The 22,037-nt window shown below is 35.0% G+C and overlaps 1 protein-coding gene across 1 annotated transcript; it reads left to right on the top strand.

Moving 5' to 3' along the window:
- Positions 1–650: 650 nt before the first annotated feature.
- Positions 651–20,649, top strand: LOC129809888 (ubiquitin carboxyl-terminal hydrolase 32-like). The gene is made up of 5 exons (XM_055860035.1): positions 651–792; positions 6,903–8,372; positions 15,946–17,247; positions 17,817–17,941; positions 20,131–20,649. Exons 1-5 carry the CDS (start codon positions 735–737, stop codon positions 20,647–20,649), a joined length of 3,474 nt encoding a protein of 1,157 aa, XP_055716010.1. The 5' UTR covers positions 651–734.
- The last annotated feature ends 1,388 nt before the right edge of the window (positions 20,650–22,037 follow it).

Below are 22,037 nucleotides of genomic sequence, written 5' to 3'. Positions count from 1 at the left end.
CAAAAGTGACATAGCACGTACTAAATTATAAAAAAATTGTCAAATGTTTATTTAAATTAAAATATCTGCGATTTGTGATCCTGACAGCATGTCAATTCAAGAAAGTGAAAGAGCTTATTATGATTCTAGTTTTAATCTCCAATCTCTATTGAGACAATAAATCGGTTATATTTTATTTTAATATTTTTCTGACATTAAGATTAAATATTTCAGAAAGATAAAGTGTGTGAAATTAATTTTTAATTTTAAAGATAATTATCTTTTCGATATAACTGCCCAACAAATAAAACTGTCATACTCTCAGTTAGAATTTAACTTATTTTAGTTAATTATATAGAATTAGAAAATAGAAAATTACAAAAATAAATAGAAAATCTACATTCCTATCCCGTATAAAAACTTTTAAACAAATTTCGCATTTCATGAATCTATCGCACAATTAAAAATTAAAAAAAAAATAATAATAATAATAAAAATCTTTTCATACCAAATGTAAAAATATTTTTAAAATTTCATTGTTTTTAGTTTTCTTTTATTTTATTTAAGATTTTTTTAATTTCATTAATTTGCAAAAAAAACTAAGTCGCCTAAGTCGCTATCACTTGATTTTCCGAATTTTTTACAGTGTACATCCGGACGAACTTCACGCCGTGAAAAATCGTTTTGTCAGTGAACTGTCAGTGCGAATGTGAAAAAAATGAAGGAATTTTACGTGAAAAATATTTAGTGAAATAATGGGTGCTAAAGACTCAAAACCATCCTGTATTAGCTATGAGGATGCAATTAAGCGCGGTTAGTAGTGATATTGATAAGAATCCACAACTATCCTGTGAAATTTCCATGGGAAAATCAACACGCAAAAATGATACCTTCGCAAGAGACTCCGCCAGTGTTTCTGCTCCCCCTCACCTTCGCGGATTCCCCATTGTATTCTTGTCGCTAACTCCACTGATACGCCAATTTGCAGATGTATTGTGTGTACAATTACGGGTCTCCTCATCGAAGAAAAAAAAAGTGCCAAACAACTAAATTTTCAGTGAATTTTCTCGACATTTCTGGCTGTGTAAACAAAATTCTGGCTGTTTTCTCAGCATTCCCACCTTCTGCCCAGTTTTTCATGACAAGTTTCTCTTCCGTGGGAAGGTGTTTTGTGATTTTATTGGGTCACTTGATGTCTCGCCCCATCACACTCGCGAGATTGGCAAATTCCTCAGGAAACTTCACAGGTTTCACCCCCTTTTTGCAGGTGTTCTCGGCATTCTTTTCAATGTCGTGCTTCCAATTTTTTCATTTGCTTTTGAGGTCTTTCGTGGAAATCACAGAAATAAAAAGAAAATCACTTCAAAGTGTACATACTTCAATTTTTTCCGTGAAATTTTTGGAAAATTTCTTAAAGTTCCTTCAGAGTAGGCGTGGAAAATTCTAATTTATTTTCTGGGATTAACCTAACATTTACCTAACCTAACCTTAAATTAAATAACCTAACCTTTTATATTTAATTGATTTATTCATTTAAAATTAGTTGTATAATTATATTAAATGAAAATGCTCAGGGAGTAATGTAACACTTATAAATACAGTAGAGTTCCTCAAATTTGAACGACGGCGACGGTTGAGTTCAAAATGTAAAATTTGAGGTTATGTGAAGAAAGTTTTTCGTGGAGTCTGAATTAGAACTATTTTTCTTTGGTGTTTTCTCATTATAATCGTATTATATTAACTTCCGCAACGAATTCCATATATTTCACAACAAATTACATTCATAAAGTTATTTATCTTAATTTAGAGAAAGTGCATTTCACATGAATTCCGTTACATTTTTGAAAATATTGTTCAAATTTGAGGAGTGAGAAATGTCATCTACACCCCCCAAATGTTCAAATTTGGGGAACTCTACTGTAGGTTATGCCTTATATAACCTCAAAAATACAGAAAATGTTCAGTGGAAAACTCTTTTAAATTTGGTAAAATCCCCAACGTAAGATATCTTGTAGAAAATTATTTAATTAATCTCAGCTGAATTCAAAAACCTGCCACATTTTTAGGATTTGAGTTAGAATTTATTGCAGTTTGTATCATGATCCAAATTATTTTAATTGGTAAAGAGGTTATTTAAGAAAATCAGGTTATGTATGACCTATTCCTCCTATTTCCGAAAAGAAAGTCATCATATGGCAGGAAATTACCTAGTTTATTCCATTGGGATTCATTTTCTTATATTTGACCGATTTATTCATTCGAAAAATTAAAAGGTTATATCAAATTTAACCTTAAAATCTGAAGACAATATTTTGCATGTCAAATTTTTTTCTTCGGCTTTTTAGAAGGTATTTTTTAGCAAACTATTTGCGATAAAAATGTTAGGTAAAAGCATTTATATCGAACTTTAAAATGCTTTTTCTAGGTTAGATCATGCCTAACCTCAATTTAAAAATAATCCAGTAATTTTTATGTCTCACGCCTCAAGTAAAAAAAAAAACAAAGTAACATCAGCTAGAGTGAGACATTTGACTTCATCCTTTTATTTCATTAAAATAAAATCATCTCAGATTAATATAACCTCAAAAACGAGCATGAAATTATTTATAGAAATTCAATATAGGAAATCCTAACAAGTTTTGTATATTTCCGAACTTATGACAATTATTTTTACAAAATTTTAACATTCCAGTGTGAATTAGAGATATTTTAAATAAAAAAATTGCAATTTACTAGAAGTGTAACCTTAAAATATTTTACTATTAAAAATAAAAAAAAATTAACCTAAAAATATTTTGATTATACTGGCAAAATTAGAGAATGACACAAAAAATTTTACTATCTTCAAAACGCTATACTATTATCAATTGGGGGAAGTATACTCTCCCTTCGAACGTTCATGCCTTCGAATAATATGAATTTCTTCTACTTTTCTTAAGAGTTTTACACATAATTATCAAATAATTATCAATAAATTGATGAAAATCTAACTAATATTTAATACCAATATGTAAGTCTCTTAGGAAAACTAAAAGTAAATTCATATTATTCGAAGGCATGAACGTTCGAAGGCAGAGTACTTTCCCCTACCCTTCTACCAGTTTTATACTATCACAATGTAGGGGATAGCGCGCTACCTTCGCATGATTCAAGCTTCGGACAAGTTATTTTTTTCCATGTTCCTCATGAATTTAATCCTTGACTCTTTTCACGAAATTTTAGGCATTGAACTTTAAAAAAAGCATATTAAGAAAAATGTGTCTTTCGAAGGTAGAGCGCTTTTCCCTACTTATCCAAAGAATTTTTCTATTGGCGATCCTTTCGTGAATTCGAGAATTCTGTAAGTTTCACTATTCGTTTAACGAAAATATGCAGCTGTCAAAATGATCTTTTCCAATTAGTACATTTATTCTCCGAAAATTCCTTAAATTTTCTTATAAAATAATTTAACGAAAATATTCAGTTGTCAAAATAAATTTGTTTTCATTAACCGCCTTTAAAAAATCCTGTAAATATCGTTTTAAAAATTGTTTAACGAAAGTATTCACTTATCAAAATGAATAATTTTCTCATTTTTTCATTGCTCTATTTTTTTTTTTAAATTTCGTTATAAAATCGTTTAAAGAATAGTTCCAGCTGTCAAAATAATTCCTCTGGCTTGTTGATTTCTTCTTCAAAAATATTTTTTAAATCTCTGTTTTAAAATCGTTTAGCTGTGATATTATAACTTTATAACTTCTTCAAAAACCCCTTTACATTTCGTTGTAAAATTGTTTAACGGAAAAATGCAGTTGTCAAAACGATTCCTATTCCACATTATTCCATATCTTTAGTTTTTTCTAAATTTCTTTAGCTGGAACGCTTGTCACTCTTTTTGATAATCTTAAATATTTTTTCTTCCATATTCTTTATCTTTTCTTCGTTATAAATAAAACCATTTGACGAAAAGATACTGCTTTGAAAATTGCCCTTTGGGATGATTCTTCGAATATTTTAAAATTTTGTTATAAAATTGGCGTTATATGAAAACGAAAATATTGAATCTCCCTTCAGTTATAATTCATTTCTTAAAGAGTTTCCTAGAGATTTCTAGTTGATTCCCTGTTTCAAAATTATTTTAATCTCGTTATAAAATCATTTAATGAAAATAAATATTTGTCCAAATATAATGTCAGTGTGATACTTTTTTGGTTGCCTTGTTCTATTTTTTTTTTGTTTAAAATCGTTTATCGAGAATATTTAGTCGTTAAAAAGTTATTGTCAAATTAAAAGTCCCTAAATGTTTTTATTAAATCGTTTAACGAAAATATTCACTTGTCAAAATGAGTTATTCTGATTGGTCCGTTTTGAAAAGTTCGTCAAATGCCAGCACGAAATCGTTTAACGATATTTTCAGCAGTCAAAATGAATCTCATCCTGTCGTTTGATTAATTTCTTAACGATTTTTAGTTGATTCCTTCATTCAAATTTTTTAAAATCTCGTAACGAAAACAACTTTTTATCAAAGTTGTTTTTATCAAAGAAGTTTTATCAAAATTTCTTAGGTTGACTTATTTATTTTTTATTTTTGTTTAAAATCGTTTATCGAGAATATCCAGTCGTTGAAAAAATTATTGTCAAATTAAAAGTCCTTAAAAATTTTTATGAAATCGTTTAACGAAAATATTCACGTCAAAATGAATCATTCTCATTGGTCCTTTTTCCTTATTGAAAAGTTCGTTAAATCTCAATACAAAATCGGTTAAAGATATTTTCGGTCAAAATGAAACTCTCCCTATCGTTTAATTTAAGTCATTTCTTAAGATTTTTTTTAAAAAGATTTCAATTCAATTCAATTCAATTTCAAGATTTCTAGTTGATTCATTCTTTCTAAATTCTTTTTATCTCGTTGATAAAATCGTTTAACGAAAACCCATTTATCAAAGCATTATGTCAAAGTATGATCCTTCTTTAGTTGACTCATTATTTAATTCTTCTTTTGTTTTTAAATGTAGGTTTAAAATTGCTTAACGAAAGTTAACGAAAATATTCATTTGTCAAAATTAATCATTCTCATTGGTTCTTCTTGAAAAGTTTTTTAAATGCCAATTCAAAATCGTTTAACGATATTTTCAGCTGTCAAAATCTCTCCCCTTCATTTGATTAATTTCTTAACGATTTCTAGTTGATTCTCTCTTTCAATTTTTTTTTTAAATCTCATAACGAAAACAACTTTTTCTCAAAGTGTGATATACATCTTTGGTTGATTCATTTATTTTTTATTTTTTTGAAATGTTTAACGATAATATTCAGTTTTTGAAAGTATAAAATCTCAAATTAAAAGTCCCCAAAGATTTTTATCAAATCGTTTAACGAAAGCTAACGAAAATATTCACTTGTCAAAATGAATCATTCTCATTAGTCCTTCTTAAAAAGTTTTTTTTAATGTCAATACAAAATCGTTTAACGATATTTTTGGCTGTCAAAATGAATCTCTCCCCTTCGTTTGACTCATTTTTTAAGGATGTTTTTTTTTAAGATTTCTAGTCGGTTTCCTCTTTCAATTTTTTTGTATCTCGTTATAAAATCGTTTAACGAAAATTCATTTGTCAGAGCATATGTCAAAGCGTGATATCTTTTTCTTTAGTTGAATCCTTATTTAATTTTTTTTTGTTTTTAAATGTAGGTTTTAATGAAGGTTTAAAATCGTTTAACGAAAATATACATTTGTCAAAATGAATCATTCTCATTGGTTCTTCTTGAAATGTTTTTTAAATGTTAATTTATAATCGTTTAACGATATTTTCAGCTATCAAAATGAATCTCTCCTTATCGTTTGATTAATTTCTTAACGATTTCTAGTTGATTCCCTCTTTCAATTTTATTTGTTTAATTTCGTAACGAAAACAGTTTTTTTTGTCAAAGTGTGATATACTCCTTTCGTTGACTCATTTTTTTTTTGAAAAGGTTTAACGATAATATTCAGATTGTTGAAAGTATAAATTCTCAAATTAAAAGTCCTTAAATATTTTTATTAAATCGTTTAACGAAAATATTCACTTGTTACAATGAATCATTCTCATTGGTCCTTCTTCAAAAGTTTTTTAAATGTCAATACAAAATCGTTTAACGATATTTTCAGCTGTCAAAACGAATCTCTCCCCTTGGTTTGACTCATTTTCTCAAGGAATTTTTTTAAAAGATTTCTAGTTGATTCTCTCTTTCAATTTTTTTAAAATCTCGTAACGAAAACAATTTTTTATTTTTGATAAAAAGTTGTTTTCGTTACGAGATTTTTGTTGTTTTTATCAAAGAAGTTTTATCGTTTTATCAAAACTTCTTCGGTTGACTCATTTATTTTTTTTTTGAAATCGTTTTACGATAATATTCAAATTGTTGAAAATATAAATTCTCAAATTAAAAGTCCCTAAATATTTTTATTAAAGCGTTTAACGAAAATTAACGAAAATATTCACTTGCCATAATGAATCATTCTCATTGGTCCTTCTTCAAAATAATAATAATAATAATTTATCGATTGATGCCCAGGTTACATATTATAACAAACAGGACTATACAATAAAGTTTTTTAAATGTCAATACAAAATCGTTTAACGATATTTTCAGCTGTCAAAACGAATCTCTCCCCATGGTTTGACTCATTTTCTTAAGGATTTTTTTTTTAAATATTTCTAGTTGATTCCCTCTTTCAATATTCTTGTTATCTTATTATAAAATCGTTTAACGAAAATATTCACCGGACAAAGGAATCTCTTCCATTGATTGGTTTTTATATTATCCTATTTTTTTCTCTTTAAAAATTCTTGAAATCTTGTTATTGAATTTGGGTTTCTTATTTTATTTGTCTCGATATTTTTTGGGAGAAAGTCAAATAAATAGTTAAGTCATCGGTGCTAATTGGTGGCAATATCTCTCATTCGCAGTCTCGGACACTGAGCTCAAGCGAATAAAAGAGGCATTCAAGCGATCTGCCGGCACTGGGAACACCTGCCTCAGCAAAAGTGCCTTCATTCAGGATGTTCTCTGTGAAGGTGTGCCCCAGTCCATTGCAGAATGCCTCTATGCTGCCTGCGGTGGCACACAGAAGGGTATCTGTTTCAAGGAGCTCATCTGTGGCCTCGTGCTACTGGCCAAGGGGACTCAGGAGGAGAAAATTCGGTTTCTCTTCAATCTCTATTGCAATGAATCCGGAATGCATATTGTCAAGCATGATTTTATCCGGGCTCTGCAGACAGAACTGCCACAGCAGACGGTTATTAACAATAACAATTGGGTATCGCTTTTTGGTCAGACGGATCGGGTGACTTTTGAGCAGTTTAAATCTTGGATAACGATCCATCGACAGGGAACGGTGCTGTCCAGGTGGCTTTTGGTGGAGCCTTTGGTGAATCTGAGTTCGGAACTCGAGACTCCGACGTTCTTTCAGAGTTTGGCGGGAGTGACGCATCTCGAGGAGCAGGATATTCGGGAGTTGGAAAAGGTGTTCTGGAGATTGAAGGGATCAGCTGCCACGGGACAATTGGATTTGGAGAGTGTGAGTCCGTTGCTGAGTCCACCGGTTCCGCGGAATGCTCTGGCGGGAGTTTTTAATGCTTTCGATGAGAATCGCGATGGACACATTGATTTCAAGGAACTGTGCTGCGGCGTGAGTGCAGCCTGCCGTGGACCGAGTGTCGAAAGGAGTAAATTCTGCTTCAAAGTCTTCGATACGGATCGGGATGGTGTGTTGAGTCAGGAGGAACTGAAGCAAATGGTTGAGGTTCTGCTGTTTGTGGCTCAGGAAAGCAATAATTTTGCCTTCTTCCGGAACATGACGCACGAAACCGTGATGAAGGAATTGACCGAACGGGCTGAAAAGAATGAAGCCTTTGTCTTCACTCAGGAAGATTTTCTCATGTGGAGCATAGAGAGTCAGTTGAATCTGGTGGCGCAATTCCTGGAGCTCCTCTTTGAAGTGTGTCATGTGGTTTTTGGCCTTAGGCCACAGTGTCGTCATATGGAGTATGACATAGTCAAGGGATGGCTCTCGCGGGAGGTCAAGAGAGGCTACAAAATTGGACAATTTTGGTATTTGATCTCGTCAGAATGGTGGCAGAATTGGCTGCAGTACACACAAAATGTCCCACCATCTTCCTGTGCTCACTGCAAAGTCAGCCGAAATGGCTCTGGCGTCCCAGGAGCGGGCTTCGACGAGGCTGTGGTTTGCGATGAGAGCTTCACGTCAAACTCCACGGAATCCATGGGAGATCTCCTGACTGCTGGCGATTCAACGAGCCTGGGATCGTGCAGCAGTGGAATTTCCTACGGAAGGGCCGTCTCAGTGGCTCCAGGACCCATTGACAATCGTTCCCTAATCGCTCCCACCATCTACAAGAATGTTCCAACGCTCACGGGTGAGTTATCTTTTTTACGCTTCCAAATTTATTGTCACTTGCATCAACATGTCGTACATTTTTTATTTTGCAAATGTTCATTTTTCTGTGGATTTTTTTTTAAAAAGTTCTTTAGTGTTTCTAAATTAAACGTTTAAATGTTCGGATGCGTTTTTAAAAACGATTTCCAATTTCCAGAAATAATTCTAAAATCAGTTATACGTTTCCTGAAGCGTATTCGTGATTCCTGAAAAATTTTCGTATTGCTTAGTTGCGTTTTCGATTTTTTAGAAACGATTTTTTTCGTTTTTTAAAATCGTTTCTGTGTTCTGATGCGTTTTTAAAAACGATTTCATATTTCCAGAAACGATTCTAAAATCATTTATGCGTTTCCTGAAGCGTATTCGTGTTTCCAAAAGTATTTCCGTATTCCTTGGTGCTTTTCGATTTTTTAGAAACGGTTTTTTCGTTTTTAAAAATCGTTTCTATGTTCGGATGCGTTTTTTAGAAACGATTTCAAATTTCCAGAAGCGTATTCGTGGTTCCTGAAAAGCTTCCGTATTTCTTAGTTGCGATTTCGGTTTTTTAGAAACGATTTTTTGCGTTTCTTAAATCGTATTCGTTTTCCTTGGATGCATTTTCCAGAAACGATTTCAAAATTCCAGAAGCGTTTCTAGAATCGGTTATGCGTTTCCTGAAGCGTATTCGTGGTTCCTGATGAGTTTCCGTATTCCTTGGTGCGTTTTCGGTTTTTAGAAACGATTTTGTTCGTTTCGAAAAATCGTTTCTGTGTTACTTGGATGAATTTTCCAGAAACGATTTCAAAATTCCAAAAGCGTTTTTAAAATCGTTTATGCGTTTCCTAAAACGTATTCGTGGTTCCTGAAGAGTTTTCGTATTTCTTGGTGCGTTTTCGGTTTTTAAGAAACTTTTTTTTTCGTTTCGAGAAAAAATCGTTTCCATTTTCCTTAGATGCGTTTTTAGAAACGGATTGAAATTTCCAGAAGCATTTCTAAAATCGTTTATGCGTTTCCTGAAGCGTATTCGTGTTTCCAAAAGTGTTTCCGTATTCCTTAGTTGCGTTTTCGGTTTTTAAGAAACTTTTTTTTCGTTTCGAGAAAAAAACGTTTCTGTGTTGCTTCGATGCGTTTTAAGAAACGGTTTCCAATTTCCAGAAGCGTTTCTGAAATCGTTTATGCGTTTCCTGAAGCGAATTCATGTTTCCAAAAGTTTTTCCGTATTCCTTAATTACGTTTTCGGTTTTTTAGAAACGGTTTTTTTTTTTTCTTTTTTTAAACCGTTTCTATGTTCGGATGGGTTTTTAGAAACGATTTCAAATTTCCAGAAGCGTTTCTAAAATCGTATATGCATTTCTCGAAGCATTTCTGAATTTTCCGAAGTGTTTCCGGGTTTCTTGCGTCCCGTTTCCAGGTTCATTTCAATGTCATATTTACAGAAGCATTTCTAAAATCGTTTTCGTGTTTTCAGAAGCATTTCCGCGGTTCTAAAAGCGTTTCCGTGTTCCTTAATTGCGCTTTTCGTTGTTTCAAAACGATTCTGCGTTTAGAGAAATAATTCCGAGTTCCTTGGTTGCGTTTCCAGGTTTTAAGAAATGCTTTCGGGTTTTCAGAAACGATATTGTGCTCTTGTGTTCCTTGGATTCGTTTTTAAAAATAATTTAACATATCCAGAAGAGGTTCTAAAATCGTACATGTGTTTCTAAAAGCGTTTCCGTGTCCTTTGGATACGTTTTCGAGTTTACAGATACAATTGAGCGATTTGAGAAACTGCCAAATTTTCTATGGCCGTTTCTGCATTTTCAGTAGGTTTTTTGGGTTTCGAGAACTGTTTCTAGTGTTTTTTTCAAACGGAGTTTAAAAATAAATACTTAAACTTTAAACATTTCTTTGACTCTTGAACGCATTTTTGTATTTGTATATTTTTTGTGTTTCTAAAAACGTTTTCGTGTTCCTTAGATGCGTTTCTGGCTTTTAAGAAATCATTTCGCGTTTATTAGAAACTATTTCCTGTTTCCAAAAACATTTCCGCATTTCCCGAACCTCTTTCGTGTTTTCTGAGTGCGTTTTCAACCTTTTAGAAATGATTGTGCATTCTCAGAATCATTTTTTTAAATTTCCAGAAACGTTTCCGAGTTTCCAAAAGCTTTTATAGCGTTGCCTTGTTCCTAAGGTGCGTTTCTAGAACCATTTCTTTGTTTCTTGGATGTATTTCGGCATTTCAGGAACTCCTTTCGCGTTTCTTCAAGGGTTTCCGTGTTCCTTGAAAGCAATTCTGAGTTTTCAGTAACGACTTCATTTTTTAGAATCGCTTCCAAGTTTCTAGCAGCGTTTCGAGTGTTTCCCTGTTCCCTAGATTCGTTTTTAGAAACAATTCTGAGTTTCTTAGATGCACTTTTCTAGATTTTTTGTGTTTCTAAAAACATTATCGTGTTCCTTCGACGTTTTTCTGGCTTTTAAGAAATCATTTCGTGTTTATAGAAACTATTTCCTGTTTCCAAAAGCATTTCTGTATTTCTAAAATCTTTCCACATTTTCCGAAACGCTTCCGTATTTACTGAATGAGTGTCTAACCTTTTAAAAATTGTTTATGCGTTCTCGGAATCATTTTTAAGCTTCCAAAAACGTTTCCTTCCAAGTTTTTAGAAGCTTTTAAGATGCGTTTCTAGAAATATTTCTTTGGCTCTTGGATTCTTCAAGCGTTTCCGTGTTCCTTGAATGTGTTTAGAAACTATTCCATTTTTTTGTTAGAATCGTTTCCGAGTTTCCAGAAACTTCTCAAATTTCTAGAATAGAAGCATTTTCCTGTTCCTTAGATGGGTTTCTAGAACCGTTTCTGGTTTTTTCGGTTAATTTTTTTTTTGCATTTTTAGAATTGTTTCCATGTTTCTGAAAACATTTCTCTGGTTTCTGGATTCATTTCCGAGTTCTCAAAATCGTGCCAGCCTTTCTGGAAACGCTTCCACGTTTTTGTGAGCGTTTCCGCATGACAACTGAGGCGCTTTAGTGACTAAAAAATTTCTTTTAGTGCACTTGCTCTAAATGGTTTGGATCTCCGATCAATTGACTTGATTTTTTTCTTGTAACATTGTCAAAATACTTGTACGACATTTGCTGATTAAAGTGACTTCATGTCAACTTTATCTTGCAAGGTATCACAATAATTCCCCTTTTTATCAGTTGACCAGAGATATCAAAGTGAAAGTCATAGATTTCAGAGTTTGATCGCGCAAGACCCCCTGTAAATTCCCAAACTATATAGTCTCCCGGAAATCTTATCTCTTTTCCATGGCTATCTTCCACCTTCCAACAAAGATAATTTGTCTATATTATTTGGAATGTTAAACAAGGGAAAACCATGCATATTTTTTTTACTCTCCAATGGCCAGACTGTATTAATTTACCCCAAATATTTGGATATGGTAATATTGGGAAGTACAGAGAGAGAGAGAGAAAAAAAACCCAGGCAAAATAAAAACATTCTGCCCACTCACAATGATAAGCGAATCATGAAAACAAAAGCCTTTGTGGGTTATGCTTATGTAGGTCTCTGGTTTGTATTCTTTATTGAAGGCACGCTTATCATTTTGGCGATAATTGTTGTATAATTTGAATGCAATACTGTAATGGAACTCGAAGTGTCTTTGGAGAGGAATACCGATATAGAGCATTAATGTGATTGTTGCATTACCGTCTGGGAAGGTAATAAAGCAAATTGATACCGTTCCACCTGGTAGATCAATTTAGATTATTTTTTTAGCAAAGACACACACCAATTTTGAAAAATTTCGATGGGAAAATATTTGGGAAATTTAATTTTTTCTTATTGAGCTCTAGAATGTAATAATGGTGGATTTTACAGAGTTCTAACAAGTCGATAGCCATTTTCTTTTTTTTTTTTGGCATAAAATATATTGACTGGGAAAACTTCTTGGCGATGCGATAAGCCGAGACACTTACCAAATTCCTTGGAAAGGTTACAAAAGCATTACCGTCTGTGAAAGTTACAAGGCAAATTAATTCTAGTTCACTTGGCGGATCAATTTATTTTTTTTTAATCAAAGACACACACCAATTTTGAAAAATTTGGATGGGAAAGAATTAGGGATATTTAAATTTTCCTTATTGGGTGTAAATGTAAACACAAGTAGATTTTGATTCTCCAATAGCGTCTTGGATCAAAGGTAAATGGAACTCTATTTGCACAAAAAGTCGTTGATGTACGAAAAATTCAAATTCAATTTCGAAGTCATCCCGGCGGGACCAAAATACACAGTTGACATGATATACAATGTATTTACGACTTATTCGTAAAGGAAAAATACATAGTTACACATGTATTATGTATTTGATGAGGACTTGTCATTCAAAAATACAAGTTCACTCATATACACAGTATAAACTACGTATTTCTGTACTGAGGGTACATAGTTGTATGAAAACTCCGTATAAACTACGTACTTGTAACTGCAAAATAACTGTCAACACACACATACAGATGCACACGACCAAATGGCGACCAAACAAACTTGTCACATGCACCTGCCGTTTTCATTTCCAAATATTGACGAAATTATAGAAGTCACAAGGATTTTAATATATTTTATTCAACCAGAGATAACGATTGAACAATTTAGATAATCACAAAGTATCGTGTAAAAAAAAATATTTTGCAAAAACACTCACAGAATGGAATAAAAACACGCGTATTTTAGGTTTGCAACTTCTTTAATATTTTCACTTCACTATTTTCTACAGATAACACAGCATCGCATAATTATTATATTATTATAATCACTGAAATGACTAATAATTGTAACACATAATTTGTAAACAGAATATCCCAATGGAAAATATTTCCCGTTGTCAAAACAGCTGACAACACGCCTGCCAACAGCATTTTCTGTCATACGGGGTTTTTATTATATTTACGATGTATGTAATACTACGTATTTACTCTGTAAGAGATAATACTTCACACGGACACACTCACACCAAAGCACACTTCGGGTCTCATTTGGTGCAAATAGTACTGAGTAAAATGTATGGGCGTACATGATGATACTGAGTATTCGTACAACGTATATACACAGTTTATACGTAGTTTGGTCCCGCCGGGATACTAAATTTTCGAACAAAGTGGGGAAAATTTATCAATTGTCACACAAAAAAGCTGGCAAAAGAGTTACTCAGTGATAATGGAATGATTAAATTGGGACAAGAACGGTAAGCGTCGCTGTAGATATGGTAGATTTTGCAGTGTACTTTTTGAAGTGAAAGCCCAAGAAAAGACTTTACCTATTTTGTTACCCGTACTCGCAAGGTTGGCCAAAGTACTTCCTGCGCGAATTTCGAAGGTTTATTTGAAAAAGGAACTTACCTAAAATTCCGTTGGAAGTTCGAAAACTTAAAACTACAAGTTGCACAAAAGCTCATGGAAAGAACATTTATTTTAATGAATTTGAAATTCAGCTATTCTGATATCTTGCTATTCCACGTAAATTCACTTTTTGCAGCAAACGTTTAACCAGTATTCTTGACGATTAAAGTGTAAAGAATATCGAAAATTCGTACTGGAAGAGCAGTCAATGCTGAGGCGGCGAATACGTGAACTTGTACTTGAGACTTTCGATCGATTTTCGAATAGATTTAGCGTGGTTTTATATCGTGGAATAGTTATTACTGAAAAAAAAACCCACTATTTTCTCAGATTTCTGATGAAAAGAATTAAGTTCGAAATATTTTCGAAAGACTAAAGTAGACTCAGCAGCTTTTAATGCTGTAAATGATTTTGATTTTAGCCAGTGCTAAAACGGCAAATGTCTGAATTTAGAGTTTAGACTTACGGTCGATTTTCGAATAGGTTTGGCTTAGATTTGGAGTGCCTTTGCGTTTTTAGGTTTTCAGAAATGATGTTGGATTTTCAAAAACGATTCTATGCCTTTGAAAGATTGTTTTGCGTTCCTTTGCTGCGTTATTAGAAATGATTTCGCATATCCAGAAGCATTTTTAAAATCGTCTATGCATTTTTCGAAGCATTTCCGTGTTGTTTGGATGCGTTTTCGAGTTTTTAGTCACGAATGTGCGACTTGAGAAACAACTCCGTTTTCTATGACCTTTTTTGCATTTCCAGAAGCTATTTCGGGCTTCTAGAAGTGTTCCTGTGATTCTTCAACTGGTTTTTCGAAACAATTTTGTATTTCTTGAATCCATTATTGGTGCGTTTGTAGATTTTTTTTGTGTTTCTAAAAGCGTTTTCTTGTCCCCTTGATAAGTTTCTGGGTTTCCGAAAATGCTTTCGCTTTTATACACTGAGAGAAATCCGAAAAAGTTAAAATAACATTCCGGAAATGTTAATTTTACCCTGCAGTATTGATCCGAAATCGACGTAAACATTACCCTTTTTAGGTGTATTAGGTGTAAAAGGTACCATTTTTCATGTTAATTTTACCCTTAAAAAGGTGTAAAATTAAAATTAAAAAATGTTGATATATTTTTACACGTAAAAAGTGTTAAATTTATGAGGAAAAAATCTTAATCGCACCCTCTTTTTTTTCTCAGTGTAGAAACCGAGTTTCTAAAAACGTTTACAAGCTTTAGAAGTGTTTATAGCATTACTCATTACTCTTATACGTCAGTATTCTTGACGTTGTTGACGATTGAAGTGTCAAGAATACCGAAATTTGAAATGGGAGAACAGTCAGCGCTAAGGCGGCGAGTACGTGAACTTGCACTTTAGGCTTCCGATAGATTTTCGAATAAGTTTAGCGTGGCTTTATGTCTTCGAAAAGATACGTCTGTACAGAGCCATTGCGTCTCAGATTTCTTACGAAAAGAACTACGTTCGAAATATTTTCGAAAGAATAAATTAGATTCAGCAGATGTTATAAATTGGTATAAAATTTTAACCAGTTGCTAAATCCGGTCGGTAGATTTTCGAATACTTTTGGCTTGGCTTTAGAGTGATTTTTTGTTTCCTCGAAAGGTTACTACTGAGCAGAGCTAATATTTCACACTTTGTGTGAAAATGTAGTTCAAAAATTCGAAAATGAGTTTGAATTCTTCGAACATTAATGACTTTTTGTGCAAGTAGAGTTCCATTTACCTTTTATCCAAGACACTATTGTAGAATAAAACTCCAGCTGTCGATAAGAACACTGGTAAAAATAAAAGGGTCACCGATGACCCTTTGAAAGGGTCACTGCTTTGGCACCTATTTAACTCTGGAATAAACGAATAAAAACAATGAAAAAGTCATCTTTCAAGTGAACCTTTCAAAGGATCAAATATAATGCATTTTTTATTGAAAAGGGTTAATTTGACCCTTTTAATTTTACCAGTGATGATTAGCTCAAATGGTATGTGTCTAGGCTTACCATTAAGGTGATCCCATTTAATTTTATTAATCACAACGATATTTATTAAGGCAATTATAATTACTCAAGAGGAAAGAAAAGAAGAGGTTTGTCGTTGAAAAATAAAATTCGGTTGGTGTCTCGACTTATTATTTTATACAAAACAAGAATTGCACTCAACAAGAACTTCCTGATAAGAAGTCGCATTAATTTTGCGTTCAGGCGAAGGTGGACGTCTGAAGAGGGATTCAACGTTGGCACAGCACCGTGACTTTGAGCTAGTGCCGGATTCGCTGTGGAAGGCCCTGGCACTGTGGTACCAGGGTCCCCTTCCGCTGCCGCGTCAAGTGATCCAACCACCGGGAAATCCGGAAGTTGAAGTGGAGCTCTATCCGCTGAATCTGCGCATCCTCCGGCATCACTATCCGCCGAGTCAGGCGCAGCAGCAGCAACAGCAGAATTCGGTGGGATCCAATGCCTGGGGAATTGTATCCGGGGGCTATGGGGTGCTCAATACACCGAGTGGCCTTACAGGGAGTGTCACAGCAGCGAGTTTGGCGTCAAATATGCAACCGCCGAAGAAGTATTTGGCATATATGGCGGCCTTTAGCAAACTGGCCACGGTGAAGCAGGTTTGTGAGTTTCTGTGTCAGCGTCTGAAGTTGCGGCAGGAGGATGTGCGACTGTGGCATGTTCTGGGCGGGAGCCAATCGGGGAATTCGATGGTAGAGATGCCGTATTTGCTGGAGGAGGACAAGGCAACGCTGCAGGAACTCATGATCAATGACAATGATCAACTGCTGCTGGAGTGCAGGAATAAGGATCTCACGTGGCCAGAAGAATTGAGTGCTCTGACGATATCTGGGGCCAGTGGGGGCGCTGTTGGAGTAGGCAATCAGGAGAGACGTTCAACTGTTGCCTCCATCCATTCAGTGCATCCAGCTGGAGCCACAGGATTGCACAATCTGGGCAATACATGCTTCATGAATGCCGCCCTCCAAGTCATGTTCAATACCCAACCCTTGGCAAGATATTTCCAGCAGGATATGCATCTGTATGAGCTCAATATGGCCAATAAATTGGGCACGAAGGGACAGTTGGCCATGAGATACTCAGAATTGCTGAAGGAAGTCTGGACAGCTTCTGCCAGATCCATTGCTCCGCTCAAATTGAGATTCTGCGTAACTAAGCATGCTCCTCAGTTTGCCGGCGGGGGGCAGCATGATTCTCAGGAGTTCCTCGAGTGGCTGCTCGATGCTCTCCATGAGGATCTCAATAGGGTAATGGAGAAATCCTATTCGGAACTGAAGGATTCCGATGGGAGGGCAGATAATGTCGTGGCGGCTGAAGCTTGGCTACAGCACAATGCAAGGAATCAGAGTATAGTCATTGATCTCTTCTACGGCCAGCTCAAGTCCAAGGTGACGTGCTTGGGCTGTGGAAAGGATTCAGTTCGCTTCGATCCATTCAGTCTGCTCAGCCTTCCACTCCCAGTGGAAAACTATACCTACTGTGAAGTTCTAGGTGAGTCCAAAAAATTCTTTTAATTTTTTTCAGGTATCTGGACATGATTCCCTTGATTTTGTAAAAAAAAACTGTTTTATTTGAGGTTATGTCTGACAAAACCTCAAAGAAAACTTGTAAATTCAATGAAATGTGCAATTTCTCCAACAAATCAAAGTTTTGTAAGCCTTGTTTTTCAGAAAAGTAACAAAACACTTCTGAAACATTTAAAATAGCCGGAAACTGTTGAATTTTTAAGGTTAGAATGTGATAAAACTCAAAGAAAATAGAAGAGCATAACCTGAAATACCTTTCCAAATACCTCCATTTATTTCTCAATACAAAGATTTGCGGAAATACTTGCATTAACACGGAGAATTCTGCAGTTTTGTTTTGATATGGAATTTTAAGTTTTGAAGGTTATGTTCAACCATTGTATAATAATCTAGGTAGTAATATTACGGCGGTTTTGTTTACAAATGTGCTTTGAGACGTGGCACTATGGAGTCGCTAGTGTCTCAACGTTTGTCAAATTATTTTTCCCGCCGAGAGTCATTTTTCCTTCTTTTTCCTTAGTTGCCTCTCGGCAGTTGCATGGAATGGGTGGATATTGCTGCGTGCACTGCCGACGGCAATACACACACCTCACAATGCACACAATGCGCACACTAAGCCACCTCGCACTGAGCGATCAGGCGAGAGGAAGCGTGTGAATGTATGAATAAAATATTTTCTGTGAGAAGGATTTCATTGTTTCTCACTCATTTAGTGTCTCATAAGATTATTGATTTTTCTATGTGAAGATGTAACATTCATCATCCTATGCGGATTTCATTTGATTCTTTTTCCGTATGAGAATTAAAAGAAAATAGTAATTTTTATCGTAAGAAATGTTTTACTCTCAGCAAATAAAAAAAATTAACCACTCTCTCAGGAGATAAACCAATATTGCAGCTAGAAAACACATCATATTTATCAATAAAAACGCACCATATTAATTAATCAATGAAATATTTTATTTCGTTAAGTAAAATACCTGACGTTGAAAAGAAGTCGTTTTTTTTATAAAACTACATTGATTTACATACCCTTGTGCTTATATTTCCTTTAACGACAATATTTCATTATTTCTCTGCAATAATATTTTCTGATTTCTCGAAATATCTATCGACACTTCTAAAAATCTTCGCTGAATAAATTCTTAAAAAAAAAAAAAATAGAAAAACCATAACATAGGTATAGAGCTAGTGGGGCTATTGAAAGGCTGCAACAAATTCGGACAATATTTATTTAAAAAGTACTGAAATATGGGAAAAATGCAACTAAAGACAGGAAGTAGATATCTCTCACCGTTAAGCCTCTGTAACCATAAGAAACAATTTAAAAAAATAAATATTTCCGGCAGAACTAAGTTTCTGGGATTGAAAAAAAAATATGATTTTTTTTTTGACAAGGGAAAGTTTATGGGAAAAACTAATTTTTTGTGATATAAAATTTCTTTTTCAATCACTAAAATTTAGTTTTTTTCTACAGATTTTCTCTCAAACCATTTTGCGTGCTCACCTAAAAGACAAGAAATAATTTTCGAGATTAAGGAAATAATTCGAGATTAAGAAATAATTTTCTTGAATTATTCAAGATGGCAATTTTTGTGGCGATTAGTGTCGACGTCGACATGTTCAGCTGGACTATACATCCAAAACATATACAAAAATGAACAAAGTCACCACGGCCAATTTTGAGAAAAATTAGAAAAAAGTTCATTTTTGGCATATTTCAGTAGGATAGGGCACACATGAAAGGGAAATAAGAAAAAGAATAACATTATTTTCGAGATTATGTCATTTGGGGAAGGTCATGGAAGACCGAGAGGTCGATATCTCTTACAGTTTGAATTTTATATGGGTTAGAAAACTGAAAAAATGCCAAAAAACATCATTTTTAAAATAAAGCTATTCGTTACTCTACAGATCCATCCCAGATTGTGACCGATGCAATTTAGAAGCAAGATATTTAAAAAAAAAAACAGTAAATTTGACGAAATCCGTTAAAAAAGCCCTGCAGGGTGGTTGACCTTGACCTTGAATAATCCAAAATGGTGATGTAACCGGTATGTGTTGATGGATTAATGTTCTACTGGATTAAGTACAAAACATATCCAAAAATGAACGAAATCTTCAGGGCCAATTTTGAGATAGGTTGAATAAACCTATCTCAAAATTGGCCTATGGAGGGGATAGAAGGGATGACAGGGTGATTTAGGTAAGTTGGTTCGCTAGAGAATATTGACTTGTGGGAGTTGAGGGCTGTGATCGAAGATCGGAAGTCGATATCTCTTCACGTTTGGAAGCTAAGACGGTGAGCAATTCCAAAAAAAAAAATTGAATTGTGGAAAATGCTCTCTCGTGAAGCCCGAGCAGTTTAAAATAAAAGTTCACCTGAAATCAACTTGTTAAGTTTCCCTTTTCAAGAGTGTTTAATTATTTCTATGCATTAAGAGTTTCTGATTCAACGAGTTCAGGAATTAACACTTTAAGGACGATTGGAACACCGGTGTCCCATAAAGAAAATGAATTTTCCTAACTACCAAAAGCTATTTTTTTCTTATGTTTGTAAGTAATTGCAAAGTAGAAGGTTGAATGAATCTAGAATATTTTTTACAAGTGGCTTTCCTCTATGACGCGCGCGGCTACTTGAGCCATTTGTTTTTCTCTTCTCTTTGCTCATCATGCACTTTTTTAAAATAATTTTCCCACAATAAAAATGGATTAGTTAGCAAAATTATTTGTATATAAACCCGAAATTTTGAATCAATAAATCACTTCCACTTCCAATTCCACAATCATCGTGGTCCCATCGAGACATCAAGCTTTTGGTTTGAAGAAATACTTTAAATCCAAACAGCAATGGAAAACCAGCACCATTCTAAAGGAGCAGGAGAGCATCGCCAAGACCATCGAAAGGCTGCGGACGAACTTCAAGAAGGATGGCCCTAGCAAATGGAAAGCGCCTTACCTTGAAAACAAGGTTAAGGAGCTCAACTCATATTGGAGGCAGTTCGTGACCAACAATGCGACTCTCACATCTGAGCTCCAGGGAAGTCATCCTTATATCCTGCATAAATTATACCAAGAAACCAAAACCGTTTACGAGGATTTTATGCGAAAAATCAAAAACTGCCCTGAGTTTGAGAAAGACTCTAACTCAGAGTCGGACGATACTCCACCATCAGATGCGGGGTTACTTCGACCATCAAAACTTTCCAGTACTATGGAAGGTGTAACAGTGACGTCTGAATCTTCATCTGACGTCATCCCAACAACAACAAACACCAGTAGTTACACAGGCCGTGTACACTGGGACAATTCCACGTCAATACGACAGGGTTGCGACAACCAGCAACAACGCAGTTACTACTACTAGTTCCAGATGGAATCATCCCATCACCACGACTGAGCATCCGCTCAATACAACTACGCCAACTTGGAATCTACCTTCTACAACAACAGGGGTGAACAACTTTCCGAACAACTCTCCATTTTTGGGAAACGTCAATACCTGGCCATCTTGGGCTTCATATGGTGTACAGCCAGTCACATCAATCTACAATTCAGGGCAATATCTGCCACCTTACGGGCAATATGGTGGACAACAAGGCCATCTCCCGCTTGGCAAAAAACCCATTTGCCAAAACTCCCACCAGTTCAAATTCCAAAGTTTAACGGAATTTATAAGGATTGGTATAAGTTTTATGATGTCTTCAAAAGCGTCATACACGACAACTATAATCTGGGGAACGTGACCAAATTTCAATATCTTCTCTCTTACTTGGAGGGGGAAGCAGCAACCTTGGTTTCAACACTTCGGCTTAGCGACACGAACTACATCGCCGCTCTAGAAATACTGGAGGAACGCTACAAGAATCCCCGACGCATTATTACTTCTTACTTGGACATCGTCGTCGACCATAAAAAGTTGGAGCATCGCGTAGCAGAGGACCTTTCATCTCTTCATGGTGCCATTCGGGAATGTCTGACTGGACTAGCTAACATGGGCTACAAAACCAATGAATGGAACGCTATAATAGTGCACATCGCCATGAAGAAGCTGGACAACGAAACACAGCGTCTCTTTGATGAAAGTTTGGATTCCGCAAAAATAATGCCAACATTAAAAGTATTATTGGAGTTCTTGATGAAACGCCACCATAATCTGTTGAATTTCAACAAGGGCAAGAAATCAGCTAAGCCAGAGGCAGCTACAAGTTCAACTAACAAGAAAACCTTCCACTCCACAGTTCAGTCGTGTGGTATGTGCAAAGAACAACACTCAATAACTAAATGTAAAAAGTTCATAGAACTGAACACACTGAACCGGAAGAAAATGGCTGACAAACTGGACTCTGCGTAAATTGCCTCATGCATAAGCGCGATGAGAAATGCTTCAGCAAGAAAACATGCTACGAATGCCAAAAACCACACCACACTCTTCTCCACTTTAAGAAGGAGGCAGAGGAGAATGAGCAGTCCAATAATACAAACGAAACTGCTTCCGACACAGACACATCAAATGACGAAGAGGTCAAATCCCTTGCAATCCGCAAGGAACACACTGTCATGTTAGCGACAGCGCTCGTGAAAGTGAAATCAACATCTGGGCGGACGGAGTTACTGAAGAGCTCTTGTGGATCCTGGATCACAAGCAAGTTTCATCACCGAAGATGCCGCTCAGAGTCTTCAACTTAGGAAGAAACCGAATCAACACTACAATCTCTGGAATAGGAAAAACAACAGCTGGCTCATCCCGTTACA

The sequence above is a fragment of the Phlebotomus papatasi genome, chromosome 1, assembly GCF_024763615.1.
Source record: "Phlebotomus papatasi isolate M1 chromosome 1, Ppap_2.1, whole genome shotgun sequence".
In the NCBI taxonomy this organism is placed as follows: Eukaryota; Metazoa; Arthropoda; class Insecta; order Diptera; family Psychodidae; genus Phlebotomus; species Phlebotomus papatasi.
The sequence above is the reverse complement of the archived record's forward strand: the minus strand, read 5'-3'. Positions and strand labels throughout refer to the sequence as shown.